At 41.2% G+C, this 22,388-nt stretch overlaps 1 protein-coding gene across 1 annotated transcript in view; it reads left to right on the forward strand.

The window, feature by feature from the left end:
* The window catches only part of SND1 (staphylococcal nuclease and tudor domain containing 1), a 411,934-nt gene that overhangs the window by 244,761 nt on the left and 144,785 nt on the right, over nt 1-22,388 (forward strand). Inside the window, exon 15 of the mRNA XM_004741837.3 lies at nt 16,880-17,021. Coding sequence (XP_004741894.1) covers nt 16,880-17,021 — 142 coding nt within the window. The remainder of the gene's footprint in view (nt 1-16,879; nt 17,022-22,388) is intronic.

Below are 22,388 nucleotides of genomic sequence, written 5' to 3' on the forward strand. Positions count from 1 at the left end.
CAAAGACTAGCTCTGAGGGTAGGAAGTAGAAGGTCAAATTTCAAATTTGGGGTCCCTCTTGCTCTAGTATATCACAAAATGTATATATTGTTGAATTGACCAGTAAGATGCTAACTTGCAGACATAAAGGCTCGAAGTGTTTCTTTAAAATAAATAAATAGGGGTGCCTGGGTGGCACAGTTAGTTAGGCATCTGACTCTTGGTTTTGGCTCAGGTCATCTTCTCGGGGTCCTGAGGTCCAGCTCGTGTGCTCCTTGCTGATTCTGCTTCACACTTTCTCTCTGCCCCCCCACCCCACCCCACCCCCGCAACCCCCGCATGTTCTCTCTCTCTCAAATAAATAAATATATTCAAAAATAAATAAGGAAATGGGATTTTTCTCTAGCATTTTCTCCTGACCTTTTCCTTCGGCTCCTAATTTTCCAATGCTTTCTTGTATTTGTATTGTCCTCTTTTCCTGGGGGTATTTAAGCTATCCTCCTTTTGCTTGAGGCTCTAGCCCCTTTACAGAAGTTCTCTTTCCCTAACTCCCCCATGACTGGGCCTCCCTGGAAGAGTTAAGTAATAATATCCTTTTTGGCTAAAGGGAACTTAAAACTGGTTTGCCCTGTAAGTGCAAAGAGGGTGAAAACCATACCATCACCTAGAGGCTTTGTAAGTTAGGTCAATGTGAAATTGGTTTCCTTTTCCATGTCTTCTGGCCCACGTATGTATATGGTCTCTTTCATTAGTCTGTAGTTATTTTCAGCCACCTTTCTAATCACCGTACCTTAATGGCACCATTGCTCATTTTTTGTTTGTTGTTTTGTTGTTTTAATAGCGCTTCCCTCTCTTACTCTTTCTTAGCCTCCAGTCTAGTTCTGATGTCCCTTTTGTACCAATTACACAAGGCCAAAGCCTGTGGTTTCTGCGTGGTGGGCTTCTGTGACCTGGAGGGTTGCTCAGCGCTAGAGCTCCATTCACACCATCGCCACTGGCCCAAAGGCTGGGCTGTGCATTTGCCACCCTGGAGAAATCCCATAGGAACTCTCACTGGCTGCTGACCTTGCTCTCTAGGGCAAGCATGATGTGCTCCATAAATATGGTAGCCCCTTGTGGGGAAGCCATGATATATAATGGTGATGGGTTCTTGTGGTTGTTTTCTTTCATCGCTCCTGTATATTTCAAAGTTTAAGATGTTGCTAATCTGGGGGAAGATCTTGCTCCTCAGTTCCCTTCTTCCTCCGTCCCCACTCAAGGTTCTTAAACTTCAAGCGGACTGCAGCATGCAGTTCCTTGTGTTGGATTCTCGCAGCACAGAAACACGTACTGCAGCCCTGTGGCACAAGGTACCTGTGATTCCCAAGTGGCAGCTGCTCTGGAAGTTTCTTAGCTGCTAAGATGGATGGGGTGTCTTCTTTTCTTTTTAACTTTTTCCTCTCTTCCCCACTCCTCCCCTCCAGAGCTGGATGTTGTTAAGGTGACCTTGACTGTGTTGGGGGAGTTTGTTTCAGCTAGTTGCTCTCCTTGACAGTTGAGGGCATTGCTTCACTGTCTTTTTGTCCATTGTTCTTTCAGCCATAGTAGTCCTTTGTGGCCAGTTGTTCTTGTTTTTGAAGCTCTCTGTTCAAACTCCCCAGAACTGCAGGGGTATCCCCTTCTCCTTCTAACAAAATTTGAAAGCATTTATGCTCAGTGGGCAGAGGAGAGAAGTCTTTCTCAGACTGAATGAGTTTCTCAGTGAAACCTGGAAAGAAATGCTGGAGTTATTTCAAGATTATATTTCAGTGTTTACCATAGTTAGTGATGGTTATGTTTAAGGTACCTCCTTTTACAAATTTAAATCCACTCTTCCACTCAGTTCTGTTCCTTTTATTATGTCTGTGTGCATGGTTTTGTTAGCAGGGTAAGTTTTGTTTGTTTGTTTCTTCATTTTGCACCATAGGGCACTAAATTTAGGACATAGTATCTCATCTCCATTAGTTGGGAGTATCAGGAGAAATTGTTAAAGACTTTGGGACAGGCACAAAAATTACTCGGTATTCTTTCAGAGGAATTCTGGGCTCTGCCTGGTCAACCCCTTGGGGTTATCTGATTCTGTCGGGGTCTGCTCCTTTGTGGCCAGGCAGTCTTGCACCTCTGCAGGGAGAGTTTAACTTGTGAAGGCCTGATGTGATGATGCAGATGATTTCCTGCTTGTACAAATATGGTCCTGTACATACAACATGGTTGATTTCCACCCTGTAAAAGAAATTATTTCAAATGTTACATTTTCACTCTGTAATTTTACTCTACGGTTTTGCATCTTCAGTCAATTCATTTCAGCATCTGGTTGCCTTATATATATGTGGTCTTCGGATTCTCTTTTGAATAGTTTAGTATCTTCTTGGGTGCCTCATTAATTAGTGGATTAAAATAAATATTTGCTGTGTTCATTTTATATTTGTATTAAAGTGTTACAATTTGGGGGTACCGGGGTGGCTCTGTTGGTTGAGTTGTCCAACTCTTGATCTCGAGAGTTGTGGGTTCAAGCACCACGCCGGGCTCCGCAGTGGACATGGAGGCTACTTTAAATAAATAGTCATGATTTTTCCATTTTGGGGAATTATTCTTTAAAAGGAGAAGCAATTGCAGAAACAAGAGAAATAGAATATCAATTTATAAATTGGGCAATAAGAGATCATGTAATCATGTGCTTTGAAAGGTCTTTGATTGCTTGCTGTATACCCAGAAATGTGAAGAGTCGTTTCATTGTGAAAGTAATTTTTTTTTTTTTAAGTTGTAAAGTGAATGTCTCTTTCATCTACAGATTGCCTGCTTCCATGCCGTGTACCTTACTTGGTCTACCATTATGTTCACCAATAGGTTTTTGTTGTGGAAAATTCAGGCACTCTAGCCAATTGAGGTAAAGAGATTGGACATTGAAGACAGGGCACAATTTGACATTTGCTGAGTGTGTCCCAGCAGTGCAATTCAGCACCTCTGAAGAAGCATTTGATCAAGTGACTTGCCCAGAGGTGGAGCACGATCAAAGGCAGGCATTCGTTATTTGTTGCGTCTGATGATAAAACCTCTTCTTTCCGAAATAATCAGACTTGATATGTCCCTGCACTGAACTCTGTTTCAGGAAGTTTTCTGCCACCGATTTTTCTATTTCCCTTTGGATTCCTTATTTAACTATGGCTTCACACACAGGAATGCATGCAAATGAGCCCCTTAGAAACAGGTTCCTGGCTTTCATTTAAGTGTCCTGAGCTCTAATAATGACTTTCTACTTTCTTCCTTTAGCCAACAGAAAGAGAAAGGAAATTGAGGGAGTTCAAGAGCTTCTTCCAAATGAAGTGACACCTCTTCCCACAGGGAGCAGCCACTAGCATAGATTTGGGTATTGCTGATTCCTGCTCCTGAGTTTCCTTTCCTGTTCTCTGGGTACATGTGGATATTGTTCTTTGATTCTATTTCATGGGTCCAAATTGGTTAAACGAACCCATCATAGGCTTAGCCAAATGAATGTTAGGATATTTTGAAGGCAGTTGATAAAATTTTTGATTCCCAGGTTCAGGTGTGTGTTTGGGTTGTCTTCTCTGTCTCGTGGCTGCTGAATGATGTGATAGAACTTGAAATATTTCTAGCCAACCCTGGCTTCACTCTCCACTTCACCATCATAACTCTGCTTAGCCCTAGATTGAACTCGTTTTGTCCTGTGGCTATTGCTTATATAAACATCTCAAAGTAAGTCATTTTACTAACATAGACATTCTGCTTACTTGTATTTTAAGGCTTTATTTAGCATGCTTCCAACATACTCCCTACAGAATATGTTGTACAGAATTTTGGACTCTCTTTGCAGTGTTGATGTCTAGATAAATATCCTTGAATCAGAGCATAGGGTCAGCTTGAAATTACCTAGTAATTTTGTGCCTCAGTTCTTCAAGAAATGGTGTTCTCAGGAAGAAATGATAGAATTCCTAAGACAGTGTTAGGTTTGGGGGTGTCTGAGAATAAAAAGATATTACCAAGGTTTTGAATTTAGAGTTCTATTGATAATACATTACTGCAGCATGTCCAGATACCTCACCCACTGGAGAAACCATTCGTTTTCTTTTATGTCATTCAGTCCATCCCTGTTTCAGTTTCTCAGTGTAGACTGTGTAATTAATTAGTGTTTCTTGAATGGCATTTCTTCTTGGAGGACTCTCTTCACCTCTCCTGACCATGTCTTTCTCCTCCTTCAGGGCATGTCCTTTCTTCCAGGCAGTTTCCCCTTTCTATCCTCACTACCTTCTGCTTACGCCTTTCTTGGGCATTTACATAATCACTTACTACCATGATTTTGTGCTTATTGGTGTATTGATTGGTAACTATTCTCAAGTTGACATGCACACTGGTTTCTAAACTCCTAGGGAAGGGAGGTCTTTTTTTGTATCTCTTCACAGAGCCTCGTTTAGATTTGATTTGCCAGGTGGTGACCTAAAGCAATACGATACTGTGTTCAGGAGATTATGTGACCCTGACTGCTAGGTACAGGGTTAACTGTGCTGGTTGGTACCTAGAAGTGGACAGGCTTGTAGAAGGATGCAGTGGAAAGGGTGCATATTTACTACAGTATAGTGGCAGTGTGGAGTCATGATCCATAGCCTGGGTCCAGTATCGGATGAGCCAAGCTCAGGTCCTGGCTCCACTGCTTATGACTTTGTCACCTTGAGGGAGCTATTTAACTCCTCCATGCCACAATTTTTCCACTGTAAAATGAATAATAATGGCCTCTATCTCATTAGGTTGTGGTGTGATCAAATCCTTTAGTATGTGCGGAGTACTCACAGCCCTTGACGCAAGAGCTCAGCCGAGGGCCCTGGTTCCCATGGTGGTGGTGATTATTAGCAAATTGCCGAGCATCTACTGAGCAGATAGAAAGTCCTCTATGCATGGTAACTACCACTGCCATCATCATTCTAAACTCTTTATCCAATTCAAGTCCCATATTATAAACCTCCCTTTTCCGAGTACTTTAGCCACCCCTTTATCTCTTTAGATATTTAGCATATGCCATCTGGCCTGTTTTTTAAATGCATTTGTCATGTTGAGTCAGTGAATGAATGATCAAACCGTAAGTATTTATTGAGTGCTGCTTATATGTCACACACAATGCTGGGTGTTGAGGATATGACATGCAATTTTTCTTTTTTTTTTTTAAGATTTTATTTATTTATTTGGCAGAGAGCACAAGCAAGGGTATAACAGGGAGAGGGAGAAACAGGCTCTGCACCTGCCCCCCAGCAGGGATCTGGCTGGGGACTCAATCCCAGGACCCAGAGATCATGACCTGAGCCAAAGGCAGACACTTAACTGACTGAGCCACCCAGGTGCCCCTGCAATTCTTTCTATAATTACACTTGTGCTAGTAGTGAGCGTATGTGTTAGAGCTTATTCCACATGGTAGGACAAAGTCTTTTAAGTGATTATAAAGTGAGGTCTAAAGAAGGAGTCCATTAAAGATCTTGTTCAGGGCTAAAGAATGAAACTCTATACAGAAAGGTCTTGAGGTAGGAAGTTGCTTGCATCTAAGAGGCAAGGCCACTGTTGCTGGAATATTAAAGATAGTGATTGAAATTAAGACAGCAAATGATTGAAACATTTACTTTGTGATCCTTGAGGAGAACTTTTGAAATCTGTCCAAAGAATAATGAGAAATTATTGACAAGGGAGAGACTAATTAGGTCAGCATTTTATAATTATGTATTATCCCCTCCCCCACCCTACTGCCACTATCCTGGCTGCTGCTGGAGATAGACTTGAGCAAGAGTGGCTTTAGGACACTGGTTACTGGGGTACTGAACAGTAGCTGAAACTGAGGCTGTGACAGTGGATGTGGGAAGACAAATTTGAGATCTAGTTTGGTGGCAGGACTGGTAGAATGTGGTCATTGCTTGCATCAGGGGGATGAAACTAGGCGTCATGCATGAGCACTCTGACTGGCTACAAACAACAGGTGATTTGGTGGTACTGCTTTTCCCATATGGTAGATACTGGTGGTGTAGAATTGTGGGGGAAACTAAGAGTTTCTGGACACGTTAAAAGTGAGGTACCAGGAGCCATTCAAATGATATAGGGCCCCCAAAATGTTGCCTGGGCTTTATGCATGAACTTAGGGATGTTGGGTATATATGTGGTATGAATATACAAAATTCCCAGAGAATATCAAGAGAAGAGCCTCTAGGCCAAGCCCTTTATCTCCAAAATAGAAAGATCATACATTGTTTGATGGGTATAACCCACCAAACAAAGGTGAAAAACGTGTTTCCCGAGCTATCAGAGGAAATCCTAGTAACTAAGAAGAGAGAGCCTTACAGCACAAGATTAACCATGCTGCTTCAAGATGAAGAAGGATGAAGACTGAGAACTATCCAGTGGATTTAGCAAAACCAGTTACTGGTGACTTTAGAGCAGTTTTTGTTAACTGAAGGAACATAGGGAGCAAAAGCGAATTTTCCCAACTGAATTATCCCCAGGAGCAATGTCTTATGGCTCTATGCCATCACAGTTAAGAGTGTTTCCTAAGAATAGTAAGTAGATAAATGTATGTAATCATGGTGTCTGTGTGGTTTTCAATGTGTAAGAAATTCAGGGCATCCATAATTAGCTGTGTACTCTTAGAGAAAGATATGACAATGATGGGAGATCCTCCAGATTCATTTGGGTATGCTGATCAAAACTCTGTCTGAATTCTCTGCCATCACTCATGCATTCTGGGGTCCATGGTTTCCAATGGTAAGCTAGATCCTTAGGGTTGTACTTCAAGATCCCCAATACAGTATCTACATGTGATTACATTAAACCAGAGTTGTAAAGTCACTAGGTGAGGCAGAGTTAAATCTGTATTTTTCTTCAGGAAGAATTAGAATTTCTCGGTACCTCCAAAACACTACATTTCTAACTACCCTTTTCTGTAAGGTTAGTTTTATTACAATTTAAGCCTATTATCACTGTAGAAAATGTTGAATTTGGCTCTTAAACAACTGGGGAGACAGTTTTCTGACCTGAGTAATTTGTGAGTTAATCTGGGCAGAGCTGAATCAGCACTGAATGTTAATGTATTTTCTTTTGAAAACAAAAGCTTACACATTTTTGTACCACAAATTTTCTGTCAAAATTTTTTATTTTAAATGCATCAAAAAATCAGTAAGCCAAAAAGAAGAAAATGATCTCTACTGCTACCATCAGAATTTTGTCAGTAAAAATACATCTATTTACCAAAATAGGGTTTTTTTACATTTTTCCTCCCTCCCCTCCCCTTTAAATGATATAAACTGTTTTTAGGACAGAAACTTTGTTTAATTCTTAACTATACCCTCAGTGCCTTGAACAATGCCTGGCACATGGTAGATGCTTAATTGCCTTTTCCTGTTATATTTTTGCACATGAATGTCTTCTTGAACCATACTTTTAATGTCTACCTAGTCTTCTGTCTTCTTGATGTACTGTAATTTATTTCGTGAGCTTCTGGATATTTATTCTTTGGAATATCCAAGCTTTCTGGATATTTATTCTTGGATATTTATTTCAGATGTTCTTTTCTTTCAGAAACAACATTTTAGGGGCACCTGGGTGGCTCAGTCAGTTAAGCGTCTGCCCTCCATTCAGGTCAGGATCCCAGAGTCCTGGGATCAAGCCCAACATCGGGCTCCCTGCTCAGCAGGGAGTCTGCTTCTCCCTCTCTTTCTGCCCCTCCCCCTGCTTGTGCTCTCTTGTTCTCTCTCTCTCTCTCTCAAATTAATTAATTAATTAATTAATTAAAAAATAAAAAGAAACAACATTTTTATTTCTTTAGCTAATTCATAGTCTGTAATTATTTTCTGAGAATAGTCCCTTATGTGGACACTTATGCCAAAGGATACCATATAGTTTTGTGTTTTTTTAAGATCATCATTTATAAATCTTTATTGAGTGAAATGATTAGATTTTTGGTTTGATATATTCTTCAAAACCAATCATTTTCTTTCTTAATACTAAACTTATGCCATAATAGTTGTCATTTTTCTCCATGTCTCAAAAACTAGAACTTTCTCCCCCAAATTTTTTAGTTATCTATTTTATTCACTCTTTAAAAACAGGGTTTTATAACTGATTAATAACTGGACTCTACCTCTGAAATTAATAATACACTGTATGTTAATTAATTGAATTCAAGTAAAATAAAATATTTAAAAATGTAGAGCCTCAAGAAAACAAATTAAACATAATAAAAAAAGCTTTCTTTAAGATTCATTGGACTTAAATTGGTATGTCTCCAGGTGAAAATGAATGTTCAGAGTATTTTAGTGGGTATTGGAGTTATTTTAATCCTCTAACCTTTTATAATAAAATTTATTTTGATTTTTTAAAAAATTTTATGTCACAGGTTGCTTACTGATTTTTTTCTTTATCTTTTCTAAAGGTTGGGTTCTTATCTCAGGTGAGGTAGAGTTTAGCATGACATCAATTTCCTTGCCCCTGAGTTCTTGATTTGCCCATGAAATGAAACTTGTGCTTCATCAGACTGTCTTTTAAATTCTTTACTCTGCACATATTATTTTAATTATCTCTGAAGCCATTTTCTGCTTCTGTAATAAATTTTTGCCTCTTGCCTATAGAGGAGACTTTGGAAGTGATAAAAATTGATCTTAAACTTTGAAAGAACAAAATGTATTTCAACCCTGTTATTTTTCATCGTGGCCTGGTAGTTGACATCCAGAACAGGAGACCGGTTAGTTGCTTTGTTTCAGATTCTCACTGTCATCACCTACCACGTAGAAGCTGTGCTTTTAGACCAGTGACATTCCCTTTTTCCAGAAATGTTCAGGACGTCTGTGATGGTTTTCCAACAAAGATTCCTCATTTCATTCTTAGAAAGGGAACAGCACAGTTGTTTTAAAGATTTTATTTATATGAAAGACAGTGAGAGAGTGAGCGGAAGGGAGAGGAAGAGAAAATCTGAAGCAGACTCCAGGCTCAGCATTGAGCCTGACGTGGGGCTTGATCCCATGACCCTGAGATCATGACCTGAGCCTTGGACACTTAACCTCCTGAGCCACCCAGGTGCCCCAACAGCACAGTTGTTTTAAATGTAAATGGTCTTTTTCTGTTATCATTGTTTGTAGTTATCTTTACCAGTTTAACATAGAAATGTTTCCTTTAACTATTTTTTAATCAATTTAATTCTGTATTACAAATCAGATGTCTACAATCTGGATAAATTACATGTTTTTTTGAGAAATATTTAACCTGAAAATAATTGGAAGATATGTCTTCCAGTGTGAAGTTCCTCTAGATACTTTATTACTGTGCTGATGAATTATGAAAGGAATTTATCTGTTGACTCAAAGTATTTATGGATAGTGTTTTTCCTGACTGAAACTACAAAAACAATACCTTATTAACCTACCTGACCTCAGAGAGAGAAGACATTTTCTCCATGAAATAAGAATAGGATATTTTTTTCTAATGGAAAGGAAGTAAACCAAGAAAGTGGAATTTGTGGATCTAGTAACCATAACCCAGGACAGGATGGGAAGGGAATTTCCAGGGTCTATGTGAAGAGAAGGCCCAGGGCATCCATTATAAAGCAGGCTTGATGGGCCACCATCCAGTAGTCAGCAAGAGAAGGGAGAGGAGCATTTCATGTAGGGTTATAATTTGCAAAGTCTTAACACTGAATATCGGTTTAAGAAAAAATTGTAATAATCTGTTGGGAAGTTAGAGTTTGGAGAAATGGGGAAAGGGACAGTTTGGGATGAGGGAAGGAAAGTAGGGTTTATTTTTAGAAACTTTTCTGGCCCTCACAAATTACAAGTCCTAACTTTGAGATAGTTTGTGGTTTTGCAGACTTGACGAAGGACATCCCTTGGCATACCACCTCGATGGGCTTCCCACCTCATCCAAGTTAGAGAAAGAAGATTGAATATAGGAAGAAAGCAAGCTTGGATAGTTGATAGTTTATTCTAACTAGGTAAATACTTACTTCTCCACTTTTTATATGAGGCACACATATACCACCATCTGCTCTTTCTGTGCTAAAGTTTCAGGACTAAAAAGGTCTTGTAGAATAAATGCAGATTTTTCCACTAAAAGGCAATGACTTCATTTCTAAAGGTTAAATTGAATGGTTATCACAGTATAATTTCAGCTGGTTAAATTTGGGAAATTGAAAGTCATTCAATAAAAGAATAATCTCTGAGCTAGTATAGAATTTTCATTTGATAAAGAAGTGGATATTATTTTATTCCCATTAAGCCATATCACATGATTTTATTTCAAGGTAGAAAAGAAATGTCAGTCTGGATATGTACTTAGTAGTACTTTTTTCTTCATTTGAACAAAATATTTCCTCTACATAGCCAATTTGAGGATGGTGTCATGCTTTCCTTTAGCCATTGCCTAAGAATTAATACTTTCTTATACTGCTTTTGGGAAACCAATAAGATTTTTTTCTGTGCTCTTCTAACCTCATGATTTTTCTCATCTAAACTATTTTCTGCTTGAATTTTTAAAATACTTTAATTCATTGAACAGTTAGATAAGGCAGTTTATCTGAAGCATGAAAAGTTCTTCATTTTGAACTTGTAACTCTGAGATACTTACAAATTAGTTGACTAGGAAAAAGGTTTTCTTAAGTTAAAAATTAAAATTTTGCATAAGCTACCTATCTAGGCCAATTTTTTTTTATTTTTAAAAATTTAGGTTTAATTTATAAAACTATATCATTTGTAGTATATAATTCTGTCAGTTTTGACAGAGGTACATTTTGAGAAGCAGTGTATACATGTAATCATCACCATAGTCAGGACAATAGAACTATTGCATCATCCCACAAAATTCTCCATGTCCTTGGAGTTCACCTCTGGCCCTTCCCCCAGTCCTTGGCAGCCACTGATCCATTTTCTGACCTTCTACTCTAACCTTTTGTCACAGTGTTTTAGAAAAGGAATCCTGCCTTTGAGGGCCATCTGTGTTGTTGCCTGTATTGTTTTTACTGCGGAGTAGTGTTCCTTTGTGTGAGGACCACAGCTGGTTTATCCAACCCCCGTTGAGGGAGTTTTAAGCTATTAACAGTTTGGGGTGATTACAGTTGAAGTCCAGGCCATATTCTGGGGTTCCCTAATCTATCTGTGTAATGCGATCCGACTTTTTCCTACTCAGGCTGCTGTTGACCGTCCATCGGAATGCTACTTGGCCCATTTTTCTTCTAAACACAGGTTGTGTCTTCTTATCTCAGCATTGGAAGTCCCTTCTTTTATCATTATTGGACCTTTTGGGAAGAAAATAGATGGTGGACAAGACCGACCAAATACAAATATTACAAACACCTGTCCTTTGCAGGGCTCCTGAGAGCAACAGGCAAAGTTTTTTTCAAATCTGATTGCAGAGAAACTTCTTCTCCTCCATATTTGGGACATGAAGCTCTGACATGCTCTGTGGCTTTCTTCCAATTTGGGAAGTGCTGCTCCCTCTGCCCTTTGGTCTGTCCTTAGCTTGCAAGTTTTGGGAAGGTTTGGGAAGGGAAGCTTTGCTTAGCCATGCCATCCTAACCTAATAACTGGTAAAGGAGGAGAGTCAGAGGAGAAAACCTCTGTTGAGGGTGCCAGAGATTGGAACACCAGCCTCCCAAGCTCAAAGCTGTCGCACAGCCTAGTGCTCCTGCAGATGTCCTCTTGATTCCTGCTCTCGGAAGTGGAGTCCAAAGCACGAAACATTGTTTCTCCTACACTTCCACATGTTGGAGGCCTGAGTGAGGTTCTGTGCCAAGGGGAGTAAATAGTGTGAGAAACTGTAAAACTGTAGACAGCACTTAATGAAAGATTATTGATGGCCTAGTTTCAGCACCTTTTTATTTCTTGTTTCCTTGTAATGCTTTCAGTCAGAGTGTTTTTCTCTAGGTTCTCTCCTATGTTTACTTCATTCCTGTTAAACTTGCACCTCACTGATGTTTCCGTCCCTAGTTCGCTCATACACACCTCTTCATGAAACATTGACAACCAGCCAGGGAAGGTTGGTTTCAAATTTTTAAGTGCTTTTTGGTAAATATTGGAGCTAGAGGGCATTTTCAAGTGTCCCATTTATATTCAGAGATTTATATCATATATTAATCTTATTATCATATATATATATATAATGTAATATATCTCATATATATTATTTGGGTTGTATATTATATATTAAGAGATCTTGCTGTACAGCTGGTTCCTCACAGAGACTCACAGCCTCGTTCTGTGTTGTTCAAATGTCAATGGGGGCCATAGAGCCCAGGCTGTGGAAAAGAGGAAGAGCGCGGAGTGGTGGATGACTTTTTTGCCTTTCTGATAGAGGATGTACTTCTGATTTGTCTTCCACATAGCTGTGGGAAAAATCCTCCTGGTCTGAGGAGCCCTGAAAAGATCTATTAACTATGGCGATGAGTTGTCACAATACAACTTAAAAAGCGAGTGTGTTTGGGGCCTGTCCTTGGGTATTAGTTCTGATCTCTTCGCTCTTTCCTTCCCTTTGTATCTGTTTTTTTTTTGTACACAGAGCTTCTGCCACTTCGGCATTAAAATTGGTTGGACCCAAACAGCATGGTGCTCTGGAGGTCTAGCCTGAGGCCGACCAATGGAGAGGATAGTCAGCACTGGCAGGGGAGAAACCTTCTGGCTTCGCTGGAGCCAGCCATGTGGGGACATGGTTGTAGTGCCAGGCAGCCTGGTCAGGTGTGATGGGCCTCTTCCCAGTGCTCAAGTTTCTGGCAGAGCACCCCCCTGGTACCCTAATAAGCTCTGCATGTGTTTGTTTTTAGTTCTTTTTGCTATGATGTTAATCAAAGAGTGATTGTGATGATGAAAACTAATTAGTGAGGTTCATTATTAACAGTTCCCTTTTGAGACTTGCCCGTGATAATCCTGATTAATGGTTAACTAATAGGTTTACTCTGATTCCCATTTCCCTGTGCTGTTTTGTGTATTGTGATGTTTGCTTCTCACCAGTAAACTATGTTTATGCCTACTGTATGGGTATTTTCAGTGGAAAAATCAAAGAATTCACTTTGCTAACATCAAGTACAAACTGACAGCCTAAATCTTGTTCCAGAATTCACAGAACTTTGATTTATATAAGTTCTGCTCTTCTAGGATGCAGAGGACACGTGTGTCTAAGTAGCATGCTGTGGACCTTGGTCCTGTGCGTGCCATGTAAGGATTCTGCTTCCTCTGCCTTTCCCCAGCCCTTCCCCTGCCCTCTTCTGCCCTCAACTGTCCCACTCTTCCAAACTTGGTAATTCATTCTACTAAATTATTTTCAGCATGTGCATACTTACACATGGTACTTTGTAGGGACAGGTTGCAATCTACCTGCTGAAGGGAATTTTGTATAGGCGTTGACACATGTAGTCTGCATTTGGAAGAGGTTTGGCCTGACAGGCCGGAAGTGAGAACAGAGTAGGAGTGTATAATTAAGGTGCCTTTACGACCTTTTTCTCTCTCTAAGGATCATCCTGCCTTTCTTTGGGGTCATTCCAAGCCCTGTTCCACTAAGTGTGAGGTATAGATATTAGCATCCTTTGAAATGAAGTCACCCCAGGCACATTTGTTGCACCATTACTTTCTCAATTTCAAGGTGCATTGAGGAGGCAGAAACATTCCTTAAAGAGATGCCATCCACAATAGCAAGTTAAATGTAGCTAATGCAACCTTAAATTAGCTTCTCTAGGATTACAGGAAAATACTTATGTGTGGTTTGTTTTCGAGCACAGGTAATGTGAAAACTAGCAGTGCAACAAAAAAAGACTTACCTGCTCAGAAGTACAGTTGCTTCTTGATTATTTACACCAGTGGAGGGGAATATTGGTGCAGAAAACCATAGCTAATTTATCTGCTTGGATTCTCAAAGCCTTGAGCCAATGTCATGGGGAAAACTGTGGCAAGTAGATGCCCAGGCCTCACCTACATGAGTCACAGCATAGAAAACCTGAGGATGAGAGTGTCTGCAACTAGATTTCTAGACAGAAATACTGGACACTGAATAGTCTGCCTTGAAATGAGCCTTCTGTGCCTCAAGTCTCAGTGTTGTTAACTCTTTAAATCTGAGGCCTTTAATCTTTAATTTAAAAAAATTCTTTTGGAACTCTAAGGTTATAAAGAAATCTTCGATTTCACTAAATCTCACTAAGTGCTGCTTCAGGATTATCGGAGAATTTCAGGTGTCATCTTAATGTTGTCATTTGAACTTGATCGCCCTACTGTCCTAAAGATGCACCTGGCATCTTCAGTTCTTCAGTGGGGCCTAAACTGTTCTCTATTACACTGTTCCTCATCATCAAGTTTTCTCTTATTTACGTAGTGTTGAAACTTAGAAATGAGTGTCAGAGACTGAAGTGCATGGGCTCTTTGGAAGACAAATCAGTTTAACCATATTCAGTCAGTTTTATGGTCATAACAATCAAAACTCCTAAAATAAATAAATTCCATAGCTAAAGTAGCAGGGACTGATGGGCGGCTCCATCACCTGAGGGAACTTGTCAGTCTGACTTGCCAGTCTTTTCATAGGAGCCACTGAGACAAATTTTAAAGGTTGGAAGGAACATGCCAAGCAGGGGAAGCACTTGAGATGACAAGGAAGACGGACACCATTGTCTGCCTGTGATAGAGTTTGAAAGAGCTGACATGTTCTGGTGCTTATATTCAATTTAATTGACTTGATAAAATTTTTTTATTCTTAAAAATCTATGAACTTGGGTAAAATTTTGTATCTTTGACCTTAGCGGGTGGTTCATAGGCATATCATCTTAAAGCATTTGGAATGATGAGGGAGCTCCATGTCTTATCTTGCAATTTGGCCTCTGGAGGTAAACATGGACAGTTGTGGTAGGCTTTTGAAATTTGTCGTCATGCCTTCCAATTGTCATGGTTGGCTTTCACTTCTAATTTTTGTCATAGTCAGTGGCATGTCATATTCTCTTTGCTATCTTCCCATATGTTGTTGTTTCTGGATTAGGACTATTAAATTGTAGATTGAGACTCAGGAAGAGTCAGGAACTTTTTTTTTTTTCTTTACATGGCTGATAGTAAGGTGCCTCCATTTCTCCTTGGTTCCCAGTCTGAGAAATTCTCTCTTTTGGTAAATTAAGTAATCATTTAGCAAAATAGGGTGAGAATCTGCTATAACCTTCTCTTTATATTAATACCTGTGAGTATGTGTGCTGTTATTCTTGTAAGCACCTTTTTTTTTTTCCTCCAGATAATTGCGTCCATATGACAGTGAGCAAAAGTCTGTTTCAGGAAAATATAGATTACTATAGTTTTGAGGGGAAAGGCCCTCTCTTCAGAGACATTAAGTTGCCTCATGATTTCCGATAATCAATTTAATAATTGTTGTTGACTTACTGGTTCAGCTCATGAATAATGTCCCAGATTTAGACTAGTGTGGCAAAAGGATTTTAATCAGGTAGTGCTTTCTTTCCCATGGAGCATTTGTCTTGCTTGACTGTTCTGGACTTCAGCCAACTGCCAGGAAGGCCTTGTCCCACTGTATATGTAGAGTAGAATATGTGTTGCTTAAGTGTTCACGGGAGGAGTTCCCAACTCGCTAAAGCTCATTGTTACCTTACCTTTTTACCAGTGTGCCATTAGAGACGCTGAGAATGGATGACTGTCTCTTCTTTTCTCTGAGAATCTGTTTGAAGGGAAGGATGAATCTCATTACTATAAATACTGTTTTCATCCCAGCCTACCTCACTGCTTCTGAATGAGAGGAGCCCCTCTGGCTGCTGTGAAAGCTCTCAAATACTTGATGGCTTGTTAAATTTTCATTATCTAATGTGCATTAATTTAGATACAGTAGCTCTGTTGCTAGGAGCAGAGTCAGAAAGGAAGCGCTTGGCAGAGTGCAGACTGCTTGTGTCGCAGGAGTCAGGGAAGTATGCAGAGCTCGCTGTCCTCAGAGGGAGTTTACAGTTCTGCTGGCTGAGCTGAAAACCTCGGAAATTTGGATGTGCCGTGACTACTCGCCCAGCACATGCACTGTGATGTTTTGATGCTTGCTTACTCTGTCATCTGTTTCATTACGTTGAAGGCTTTCCTGAAAGGAATTGAAGCTCTCTAGCTGAGAGCTCGGAGGTTCAAAATGTCCGTGGTCTGGTTACCCTTGAGGGTAGAGGGCATGCACTTTGTGTTTTATGTGGGAAAAAAGTTTTAAAGTGCTACTTGGTTTCATGTGTTTTTCTTGTTTCTGTAATTGTTCATGCTGACACGATGGAGGTCCCCACTGAGTATGTCTTACTGTTAAGAGATTTCCCAGGCTGGGAACAGGAACAGTCTGCTCAGGTCCCAGCTCACCCTTGAAGAGCACATAGACCAAGGCTTGCAATGTAGGCACCCAAAGAAGACTGCACTCTTGATGTTCAGAAACAGTGAGCTCTGAATCTACAAAACCCATTGAAGGTTAAAGGTGAACTGGTTAAGGGGCTTTATGTAACACAGCCTGGGAAGCATTTTTTTTTTTTAATGAAAATTAAAGGTTAAATTAACCTCCATGAAAGGCTGATATAGTCTTCTCCCCCTCGATTTTGTTGAAGGAAGAGAAGCCCTTTTTTGCAACCCACGAGGAATGAAATTTTCATTTCAAAGCACCTTCCTAACTTGTATATTCATGGAGTGCATAGTAAAAGAACAGTGGGAAGCACACAGAATGTTCTGGAAATTTCAGATTAACTCTGTTTCTTCTGTGGAAGTCACATGACTATCTTCCCTATGTCATAGTTTCAGGATTATCTGTTTTTCTGCAGGTATGTGCCAAGCTTTCTATGGTTTGCCAGACTTTTTGCCCTAGTACAGAGAGAGAATCATTTCCTTAGATTTTATGACTTTTTTTCTAACAATTCTTTTCTTTCATCCACCAGGATACCCAAAAAGCAAAGCAGTTTCTGCCCTTCCTTCAACGGGCAGGTCGTTCTGAAGCTGTAGTGGAATATGTCTTCAGCGGTTCTCGTCTCAAGCTGTATTTGCCAAAGGAAACTTGCCTTATCACCTTCTTGCTTGCAGGTAAGTCTTGTGTGTTACATGTTCCAGTAATTTCCTCCCAGAGCTCAGAGGTCATGCCTGGAAGTCACATGCCCTCCAGTGAGACCTCGAACCAGTCTAGGTGGTTTAGTGTCTAATTGAGATGTGAACACAAAATTGCTAGATTTAATCTCTCTGTCACTGCAGACCCAGCACTGGGCCCTCTTTTGCTCCTCATTTCTACCAACCACAGGGCATTAGAGTAGAGCAGCTTGAAAGACAACATGTATGTTTTCACAGCCCGAGTGAAGGGAATTCCAGACAAAGAAAAATACTAATGATGGAATTCTCACAGTCGGTATTTCCCATTTGGGGTAGACCACTGCGCCATGCTAGTCATGGGTAGTCCACTGAGGAGCTGAGACACCCTTCCCTTATGTCTCCCTGGGCAGTGTGATTTGTCTCTTTTATTCTTCTCAGCTCTTATTAGGATCCAGATCCTTTGTGAAACGTCAAACTATGACATTACCTTCCTAGGCTTCTGCATCTGTAGTGTTTCTCTTTTGCACTGAGCTTGACGTGCTGGGGCAAGCCACCCTTTCTTTGCTGACTGAATGCGCATCTCTCTTATCCTGTCTTTTCTAGTAGCTTGATATTTCACAAGCCAGCAAGACTGTATGATCTGTGTTCTTTGAGCAATTTACATTTATGCATTCAAGGAGCAGACTGCTTTATTTCTTCCCCGACGGCTGAGAATAAAGTTACTTATTTCCAGTCAGTACTTCACAGAGACTGTAGTGTTTGAGAGAAAGTGTCATTTTACTTCAACACTGCACACCCCACCCCTGTACACACAAACATTCACTCACTCACAAAGGACATGATACTCTGCTGTGTTCTACCATGCACATTGCTTTTTCTGCTGACCCTGCTCCCTCAGCACTTTTTCTGTTGGGATTCTTGAATAGATTTTGCCATGGGGGAAGAGAAATGGAAGACATGCTTGCTGTCCCCTGCCAGATTGCCTCGGCCTCCTTTTCCTAGAAGGCCCTGATAGTTTCTTCTTTGGATGAGGGTCTCCCTCAGGCCCCAGCTAAATGGGCTGTTACGTAAGATAAATCACTCACTGAACACATAGCCGTGATGTTCTCCACTGCGGCTGGGCCACCACTTCTGGCTGAGGCTCTCTCACACTCTGAAGAAATTAACCAACACTGCACAGCTCTGCAGGCTTTCCAAGGGGACTGAGAGGTATGACGTGAAGCTCAGGGGCAGCTGCGGAAAGGAAGAGCCAAACAAATCCATGCCATACTGGGGGGCTGTACTTTGGTGCATCATAGTAAAGTGAGGGGCATTGTGGCAGTGTGTGACAGATACCATCTGTGCCCTTTACTGAAGATTTCCAGAGCAGAGAAGTTTCTCACCAGTGAATTCCTGTGGTTACAGAGTTTAAAGTAACAACCTGTCCTTTGGTCTATATCTGCAAAACAGAAGTATCCTCTGGACTCTGGGAGCTTTATCCCCCAGGTGAGCAAGAGAAAAAGTATCATTCTTTCTGGAAAACTTGGCCACCGGTCTATAGGGGAAAGAAAACATTGAAGGTCTGGCTTCTAAATTCAAAACTACTTGAATAGAACCAGCTCAGAGCTAGACCCATCCTGGCTAGAGTTCTGCAGAACCCTTCTGGTTGTACTTTGTTTCCCATGGAGCATTTGTCTTGCTTGACTGTTCTGGACTTCAGCCAACTGCCAGAAAGGCCTTGTCCCACTGTATATGTAGAGTAGAATATGTGTTGCTTAAGTGTTCACTGGGGCAGTTTCCAACCCGCAGAGGTTCAGACACAACGCAGCCTGGTCACCCATTTCCTGTGTGTACTTGGCATTATTCTAAGCTTAGCGATTCGAAAGATAGCACCCGAGTTAACTTCTACTGTGAAAGATAAATTACCAAAGCAAAATATAAGGTTTTACATTTTTCTCCTGCCATACTATGTGTGGTTATATTCTGCATCTTCTAACTTCTTTAGAAACCTGGCAAGGATACAGGACAGGGAGAAGTTGTAAGAGCACACAGACCTCAGTTTGAATCACAGCTCTACTCTGCACAAGCAGGTGACTTTAAGGAAGTTTTTTACTCTTGAAGCCTTAGCTCAGACATCAGTTAACTGGAAAGTGTTTCTTGCCTCTTAGGATTTTTGTGCGGGTTTAATGAGATGTATAATGGGTTCAGAACAAGGCTGCCATGAAGTAGATTATCCATAAATCTGTTTCCTTCCTCTTCCTCACGATGACTTGGTGAATTCATAGCTAGAGCTCCTTTTTTTTTTATATATATATTTTTTTATAGACTTTATTGACAGATCACAAGTTAGCAGGGGAGGGGGAGAAGCAGGCTCCCTGCTGAACAGAGAGCCCGACTTGGGGCTCGATCCCAGGACCCTGGGATCATGACCTGAGCCGAAGGCAGAGGCTTTAACCCATTGAGCCATCCAGGTGTCCCGCTAGAGCTCTTCATAACTCTTATGTGCAGTAGTATATTGTGCAGTGTGTTTGCACATAGCTGAGGCTCTACCATAGAGACTTTGACCTCTCAGTGGAAATAAATCAAGCAAAGTTGCTCTTCTAGCCTCCTCCTAAATGAGCAGAAAGCTCACTGATAGGAAGGCTACTGGCTTTTCCCTTTGAGTTTAGAAGGAGGAACTTTGCTTCCTGTTAAGACATCATCCTAGGTCTCCGGAAGCTCTGGAGGGAAGACAGGCATGTAAGCAGACTGCAGTATTGGGCTCTGGGTGAGAGACTTCTTTATAAGGCACATAAGTAACACAGAGGAGGGAGTCATCAGTTACTTAAAGGAAAGTCAGGGCTGTCTCCTTGAGGAGCTGTTCCCTGAGCTGCTTTTGAAGGACAAATAGGAGTTGACAATGTTGGGACAGGAGGGGAAAAGGAGATAGATAGGGAAGAACATTCTAAGTAGATGTTAACAGCATGTACAAAGATGTAAAGGTATGATCTGTCTTGGTGTGTCCAGGTAACTGTGCCTCGTTTGGTACTGGTGGAGTATAAGGAGTGAGGGGTTGGTGTGGGAATAAGCTGGAAATGCACACAGGATGTACCGTGGACCCTCAGAGTCACTGAGGGTATTGAGCAAGAGAGCGACATGCTCACACTTGTGTTAAAGTTTATTTTGGTGAATACATTAGAATAAATGAGGCTGGAAGCAGAGAAAGTAGGTACAGAAGCAAGAGGGTGAGATGCCTAAAATCTGGCAGTGAAGAAGAGGAGAGGTTGGAAAAGCATTTAGGAGGAAGGCTTGATGATTCAGGGAATGATTGGATTTTTTGGTCAGAAAAGAGGATGACATCGAGTGTAGGAGGGTAACTAACTCACCCAAGGCTTAACTGGGCAGACTAGGATATCCACCAGCAAGGGCAACGCCAAAGTAAGTATACGTTTTAGGAACAGATAATTGGTGGTTGGAGAATTAGGCGGAGAATCCTGCAAGTAATGTTCAGGAAGCCAAGAGAAGAAAGAAGTCCAAGGAGTTGGCAGTGTCAGATTTTACCTAAAATATCGTCAGTAAAAACTTAAGAAATAATTTTATACTGTTTATCAAATTAGTAAGATGACCTTTGTCAGTGCAGTTTCATCAGAGTTGATTCAGCTAAAGGCAGATTATAGGCGATTAGGGTATAAATGTGGGAAATGAAGAGCAGAATCAAAAATAGAGTGCTTGTCACAAAATTCTAACAGAATGCAAAAGGAATGCATAAAAGTGAAAGCTAAGGGGTCACAGTAACATTCTAAGGATGTCAGCAACTTGAGTACTTTTGTAACTAATTCTTTTTTTTTTTTTTAAAGCTTTTATTTATTAATTTGACAGAGAGAAATCACAAGCAGACGGAGAGGCAGCCAGAGAGAGAGAGAGATAGGGAAGCAGGCTCCCTGCTGAGCAGAGAGCCCGATGCGGGACTGGATCCCAGGACCCTGAGATCATGACCTGAGCCGAAGGCAGCGGCCCAACCCACTGAGCCACCCAGGCGCCCCCTTTTGTAACTAATTCTTAAGGTTGCAGCAGAATATGGCATTGAGTTGGAAAAGCTCTTCAGTATACCTGTTGTTTTCATAATACCAATTACAGCATGTACAACGCAACAAAATCTTCTTGGCAAATAAGGATATAAAAAAGATGGAGTGAGAAAGTATCATGGGGAACATGAGAAACACTGGTCTGAATCCTGAAGAGAAGAGACAAAGAAAGGCTGTAAGGATTTGATTGGCAGAGCGATGAGCTAAAGGAGACAGTAGGAACAAAATGGCTAGAGAACAGGATGGAGGCACTATCCTTAGAGGAGGGTCTCTTGGTCTCCTGAGATCAGCTACAACGAACACTGAAAGCGAGTGTAGACAGAGACATGGCATTCACATTGTGGGGTGTTTCACCTGGACAGTGACCCTCATGGCACAGTTTGCAGGTGTCTGTGGGGTGTCCTCTACGTCGTGGACAAATGGCATTCTGCTGGAAATGATGTCTCTCTGCAGCCAGGAGGGAGTTTGGGCTGTGATTCTCAAGGGGAAAGTCAAGATAATTGTTCAGCAATCCCGTATGTGCTGCTCTCATTAATCCCAGCCTTTCAGAGAGCCCTCTGGACTTCAAGGTGGGGTGGACACTTTCCATTTTTATGTGGCCTTTTTTGGGCAGACGGCCCCACAGCTTGATAGGGAGTGGCATTTGGCCCGAGCCAGCTGGCCTCTCTGTCACGGTTCCTGCACCCCTGTATGTGGAATGATTGTCTGGTCAGATGGGATAGCAGGTGGGGCTGGGCAAAGTCAGCTGTAGCTGACAGGTCAGTGCCTCCTGAAAGCTCTTGCCCTTTAGTCCTCTGAGCACCTGGCTTAGGTTTGGTCGGTGAGCAGGTGACCTTACAGCATCAGAACAGAGACAGTTGATGGTCCCTCTGCCTGCCTCTGTGGCCTCCTGTGCAGACTTCTTTCAGCCAGAGAGGCCAGCTGGGGCGTGTCCTGAGCTCACAGGGAAGCCAAGATCCCCGGGCTGCCCACATTCGTTTGAAAGCATCCTTTTTCCTCATCTAGCATTTAGTGTGCCCCCATGCTTTTTCCTCCCGTTAGAACAAAAACAGTTTACCCCTGGTCTTTATTTTTCACTTATTTTCACATACCACGTGTTTCACATTTTCATTTCTTGTCTAAAGGGATACTGAGGTGCACCTATTTGCGTATCACTTGGCCTTTGGTTCACATTATTATTTAACAGCACCACGGGGCATGGAGTGTGTGTCCCGGTGCTAGGTATGACCTTCACAGTACATTTCCTTATTATGAATTATTATCTTGGCTCTAGGGTGTCTGGGGCGTGCTAAGGGCATAATCCAGGAGGTAGTTCCGTTGACTG

Source organism: Mustela putorius, unplaced genomic scaffold (assembly GCF_011764305.1).
Source record: "Mustela putorius furo isolate JIRA1106 unplaced genomic scaffold, ASM1176430v1.1 tig00003845_pilon_pilon_pilon, whole genome shotgun sequence".
NCBI lineage: Eukaryota > Metazoa > Chordata > Mammalia > Carnivora > Mustelidae > Mustela > Mustela putorius.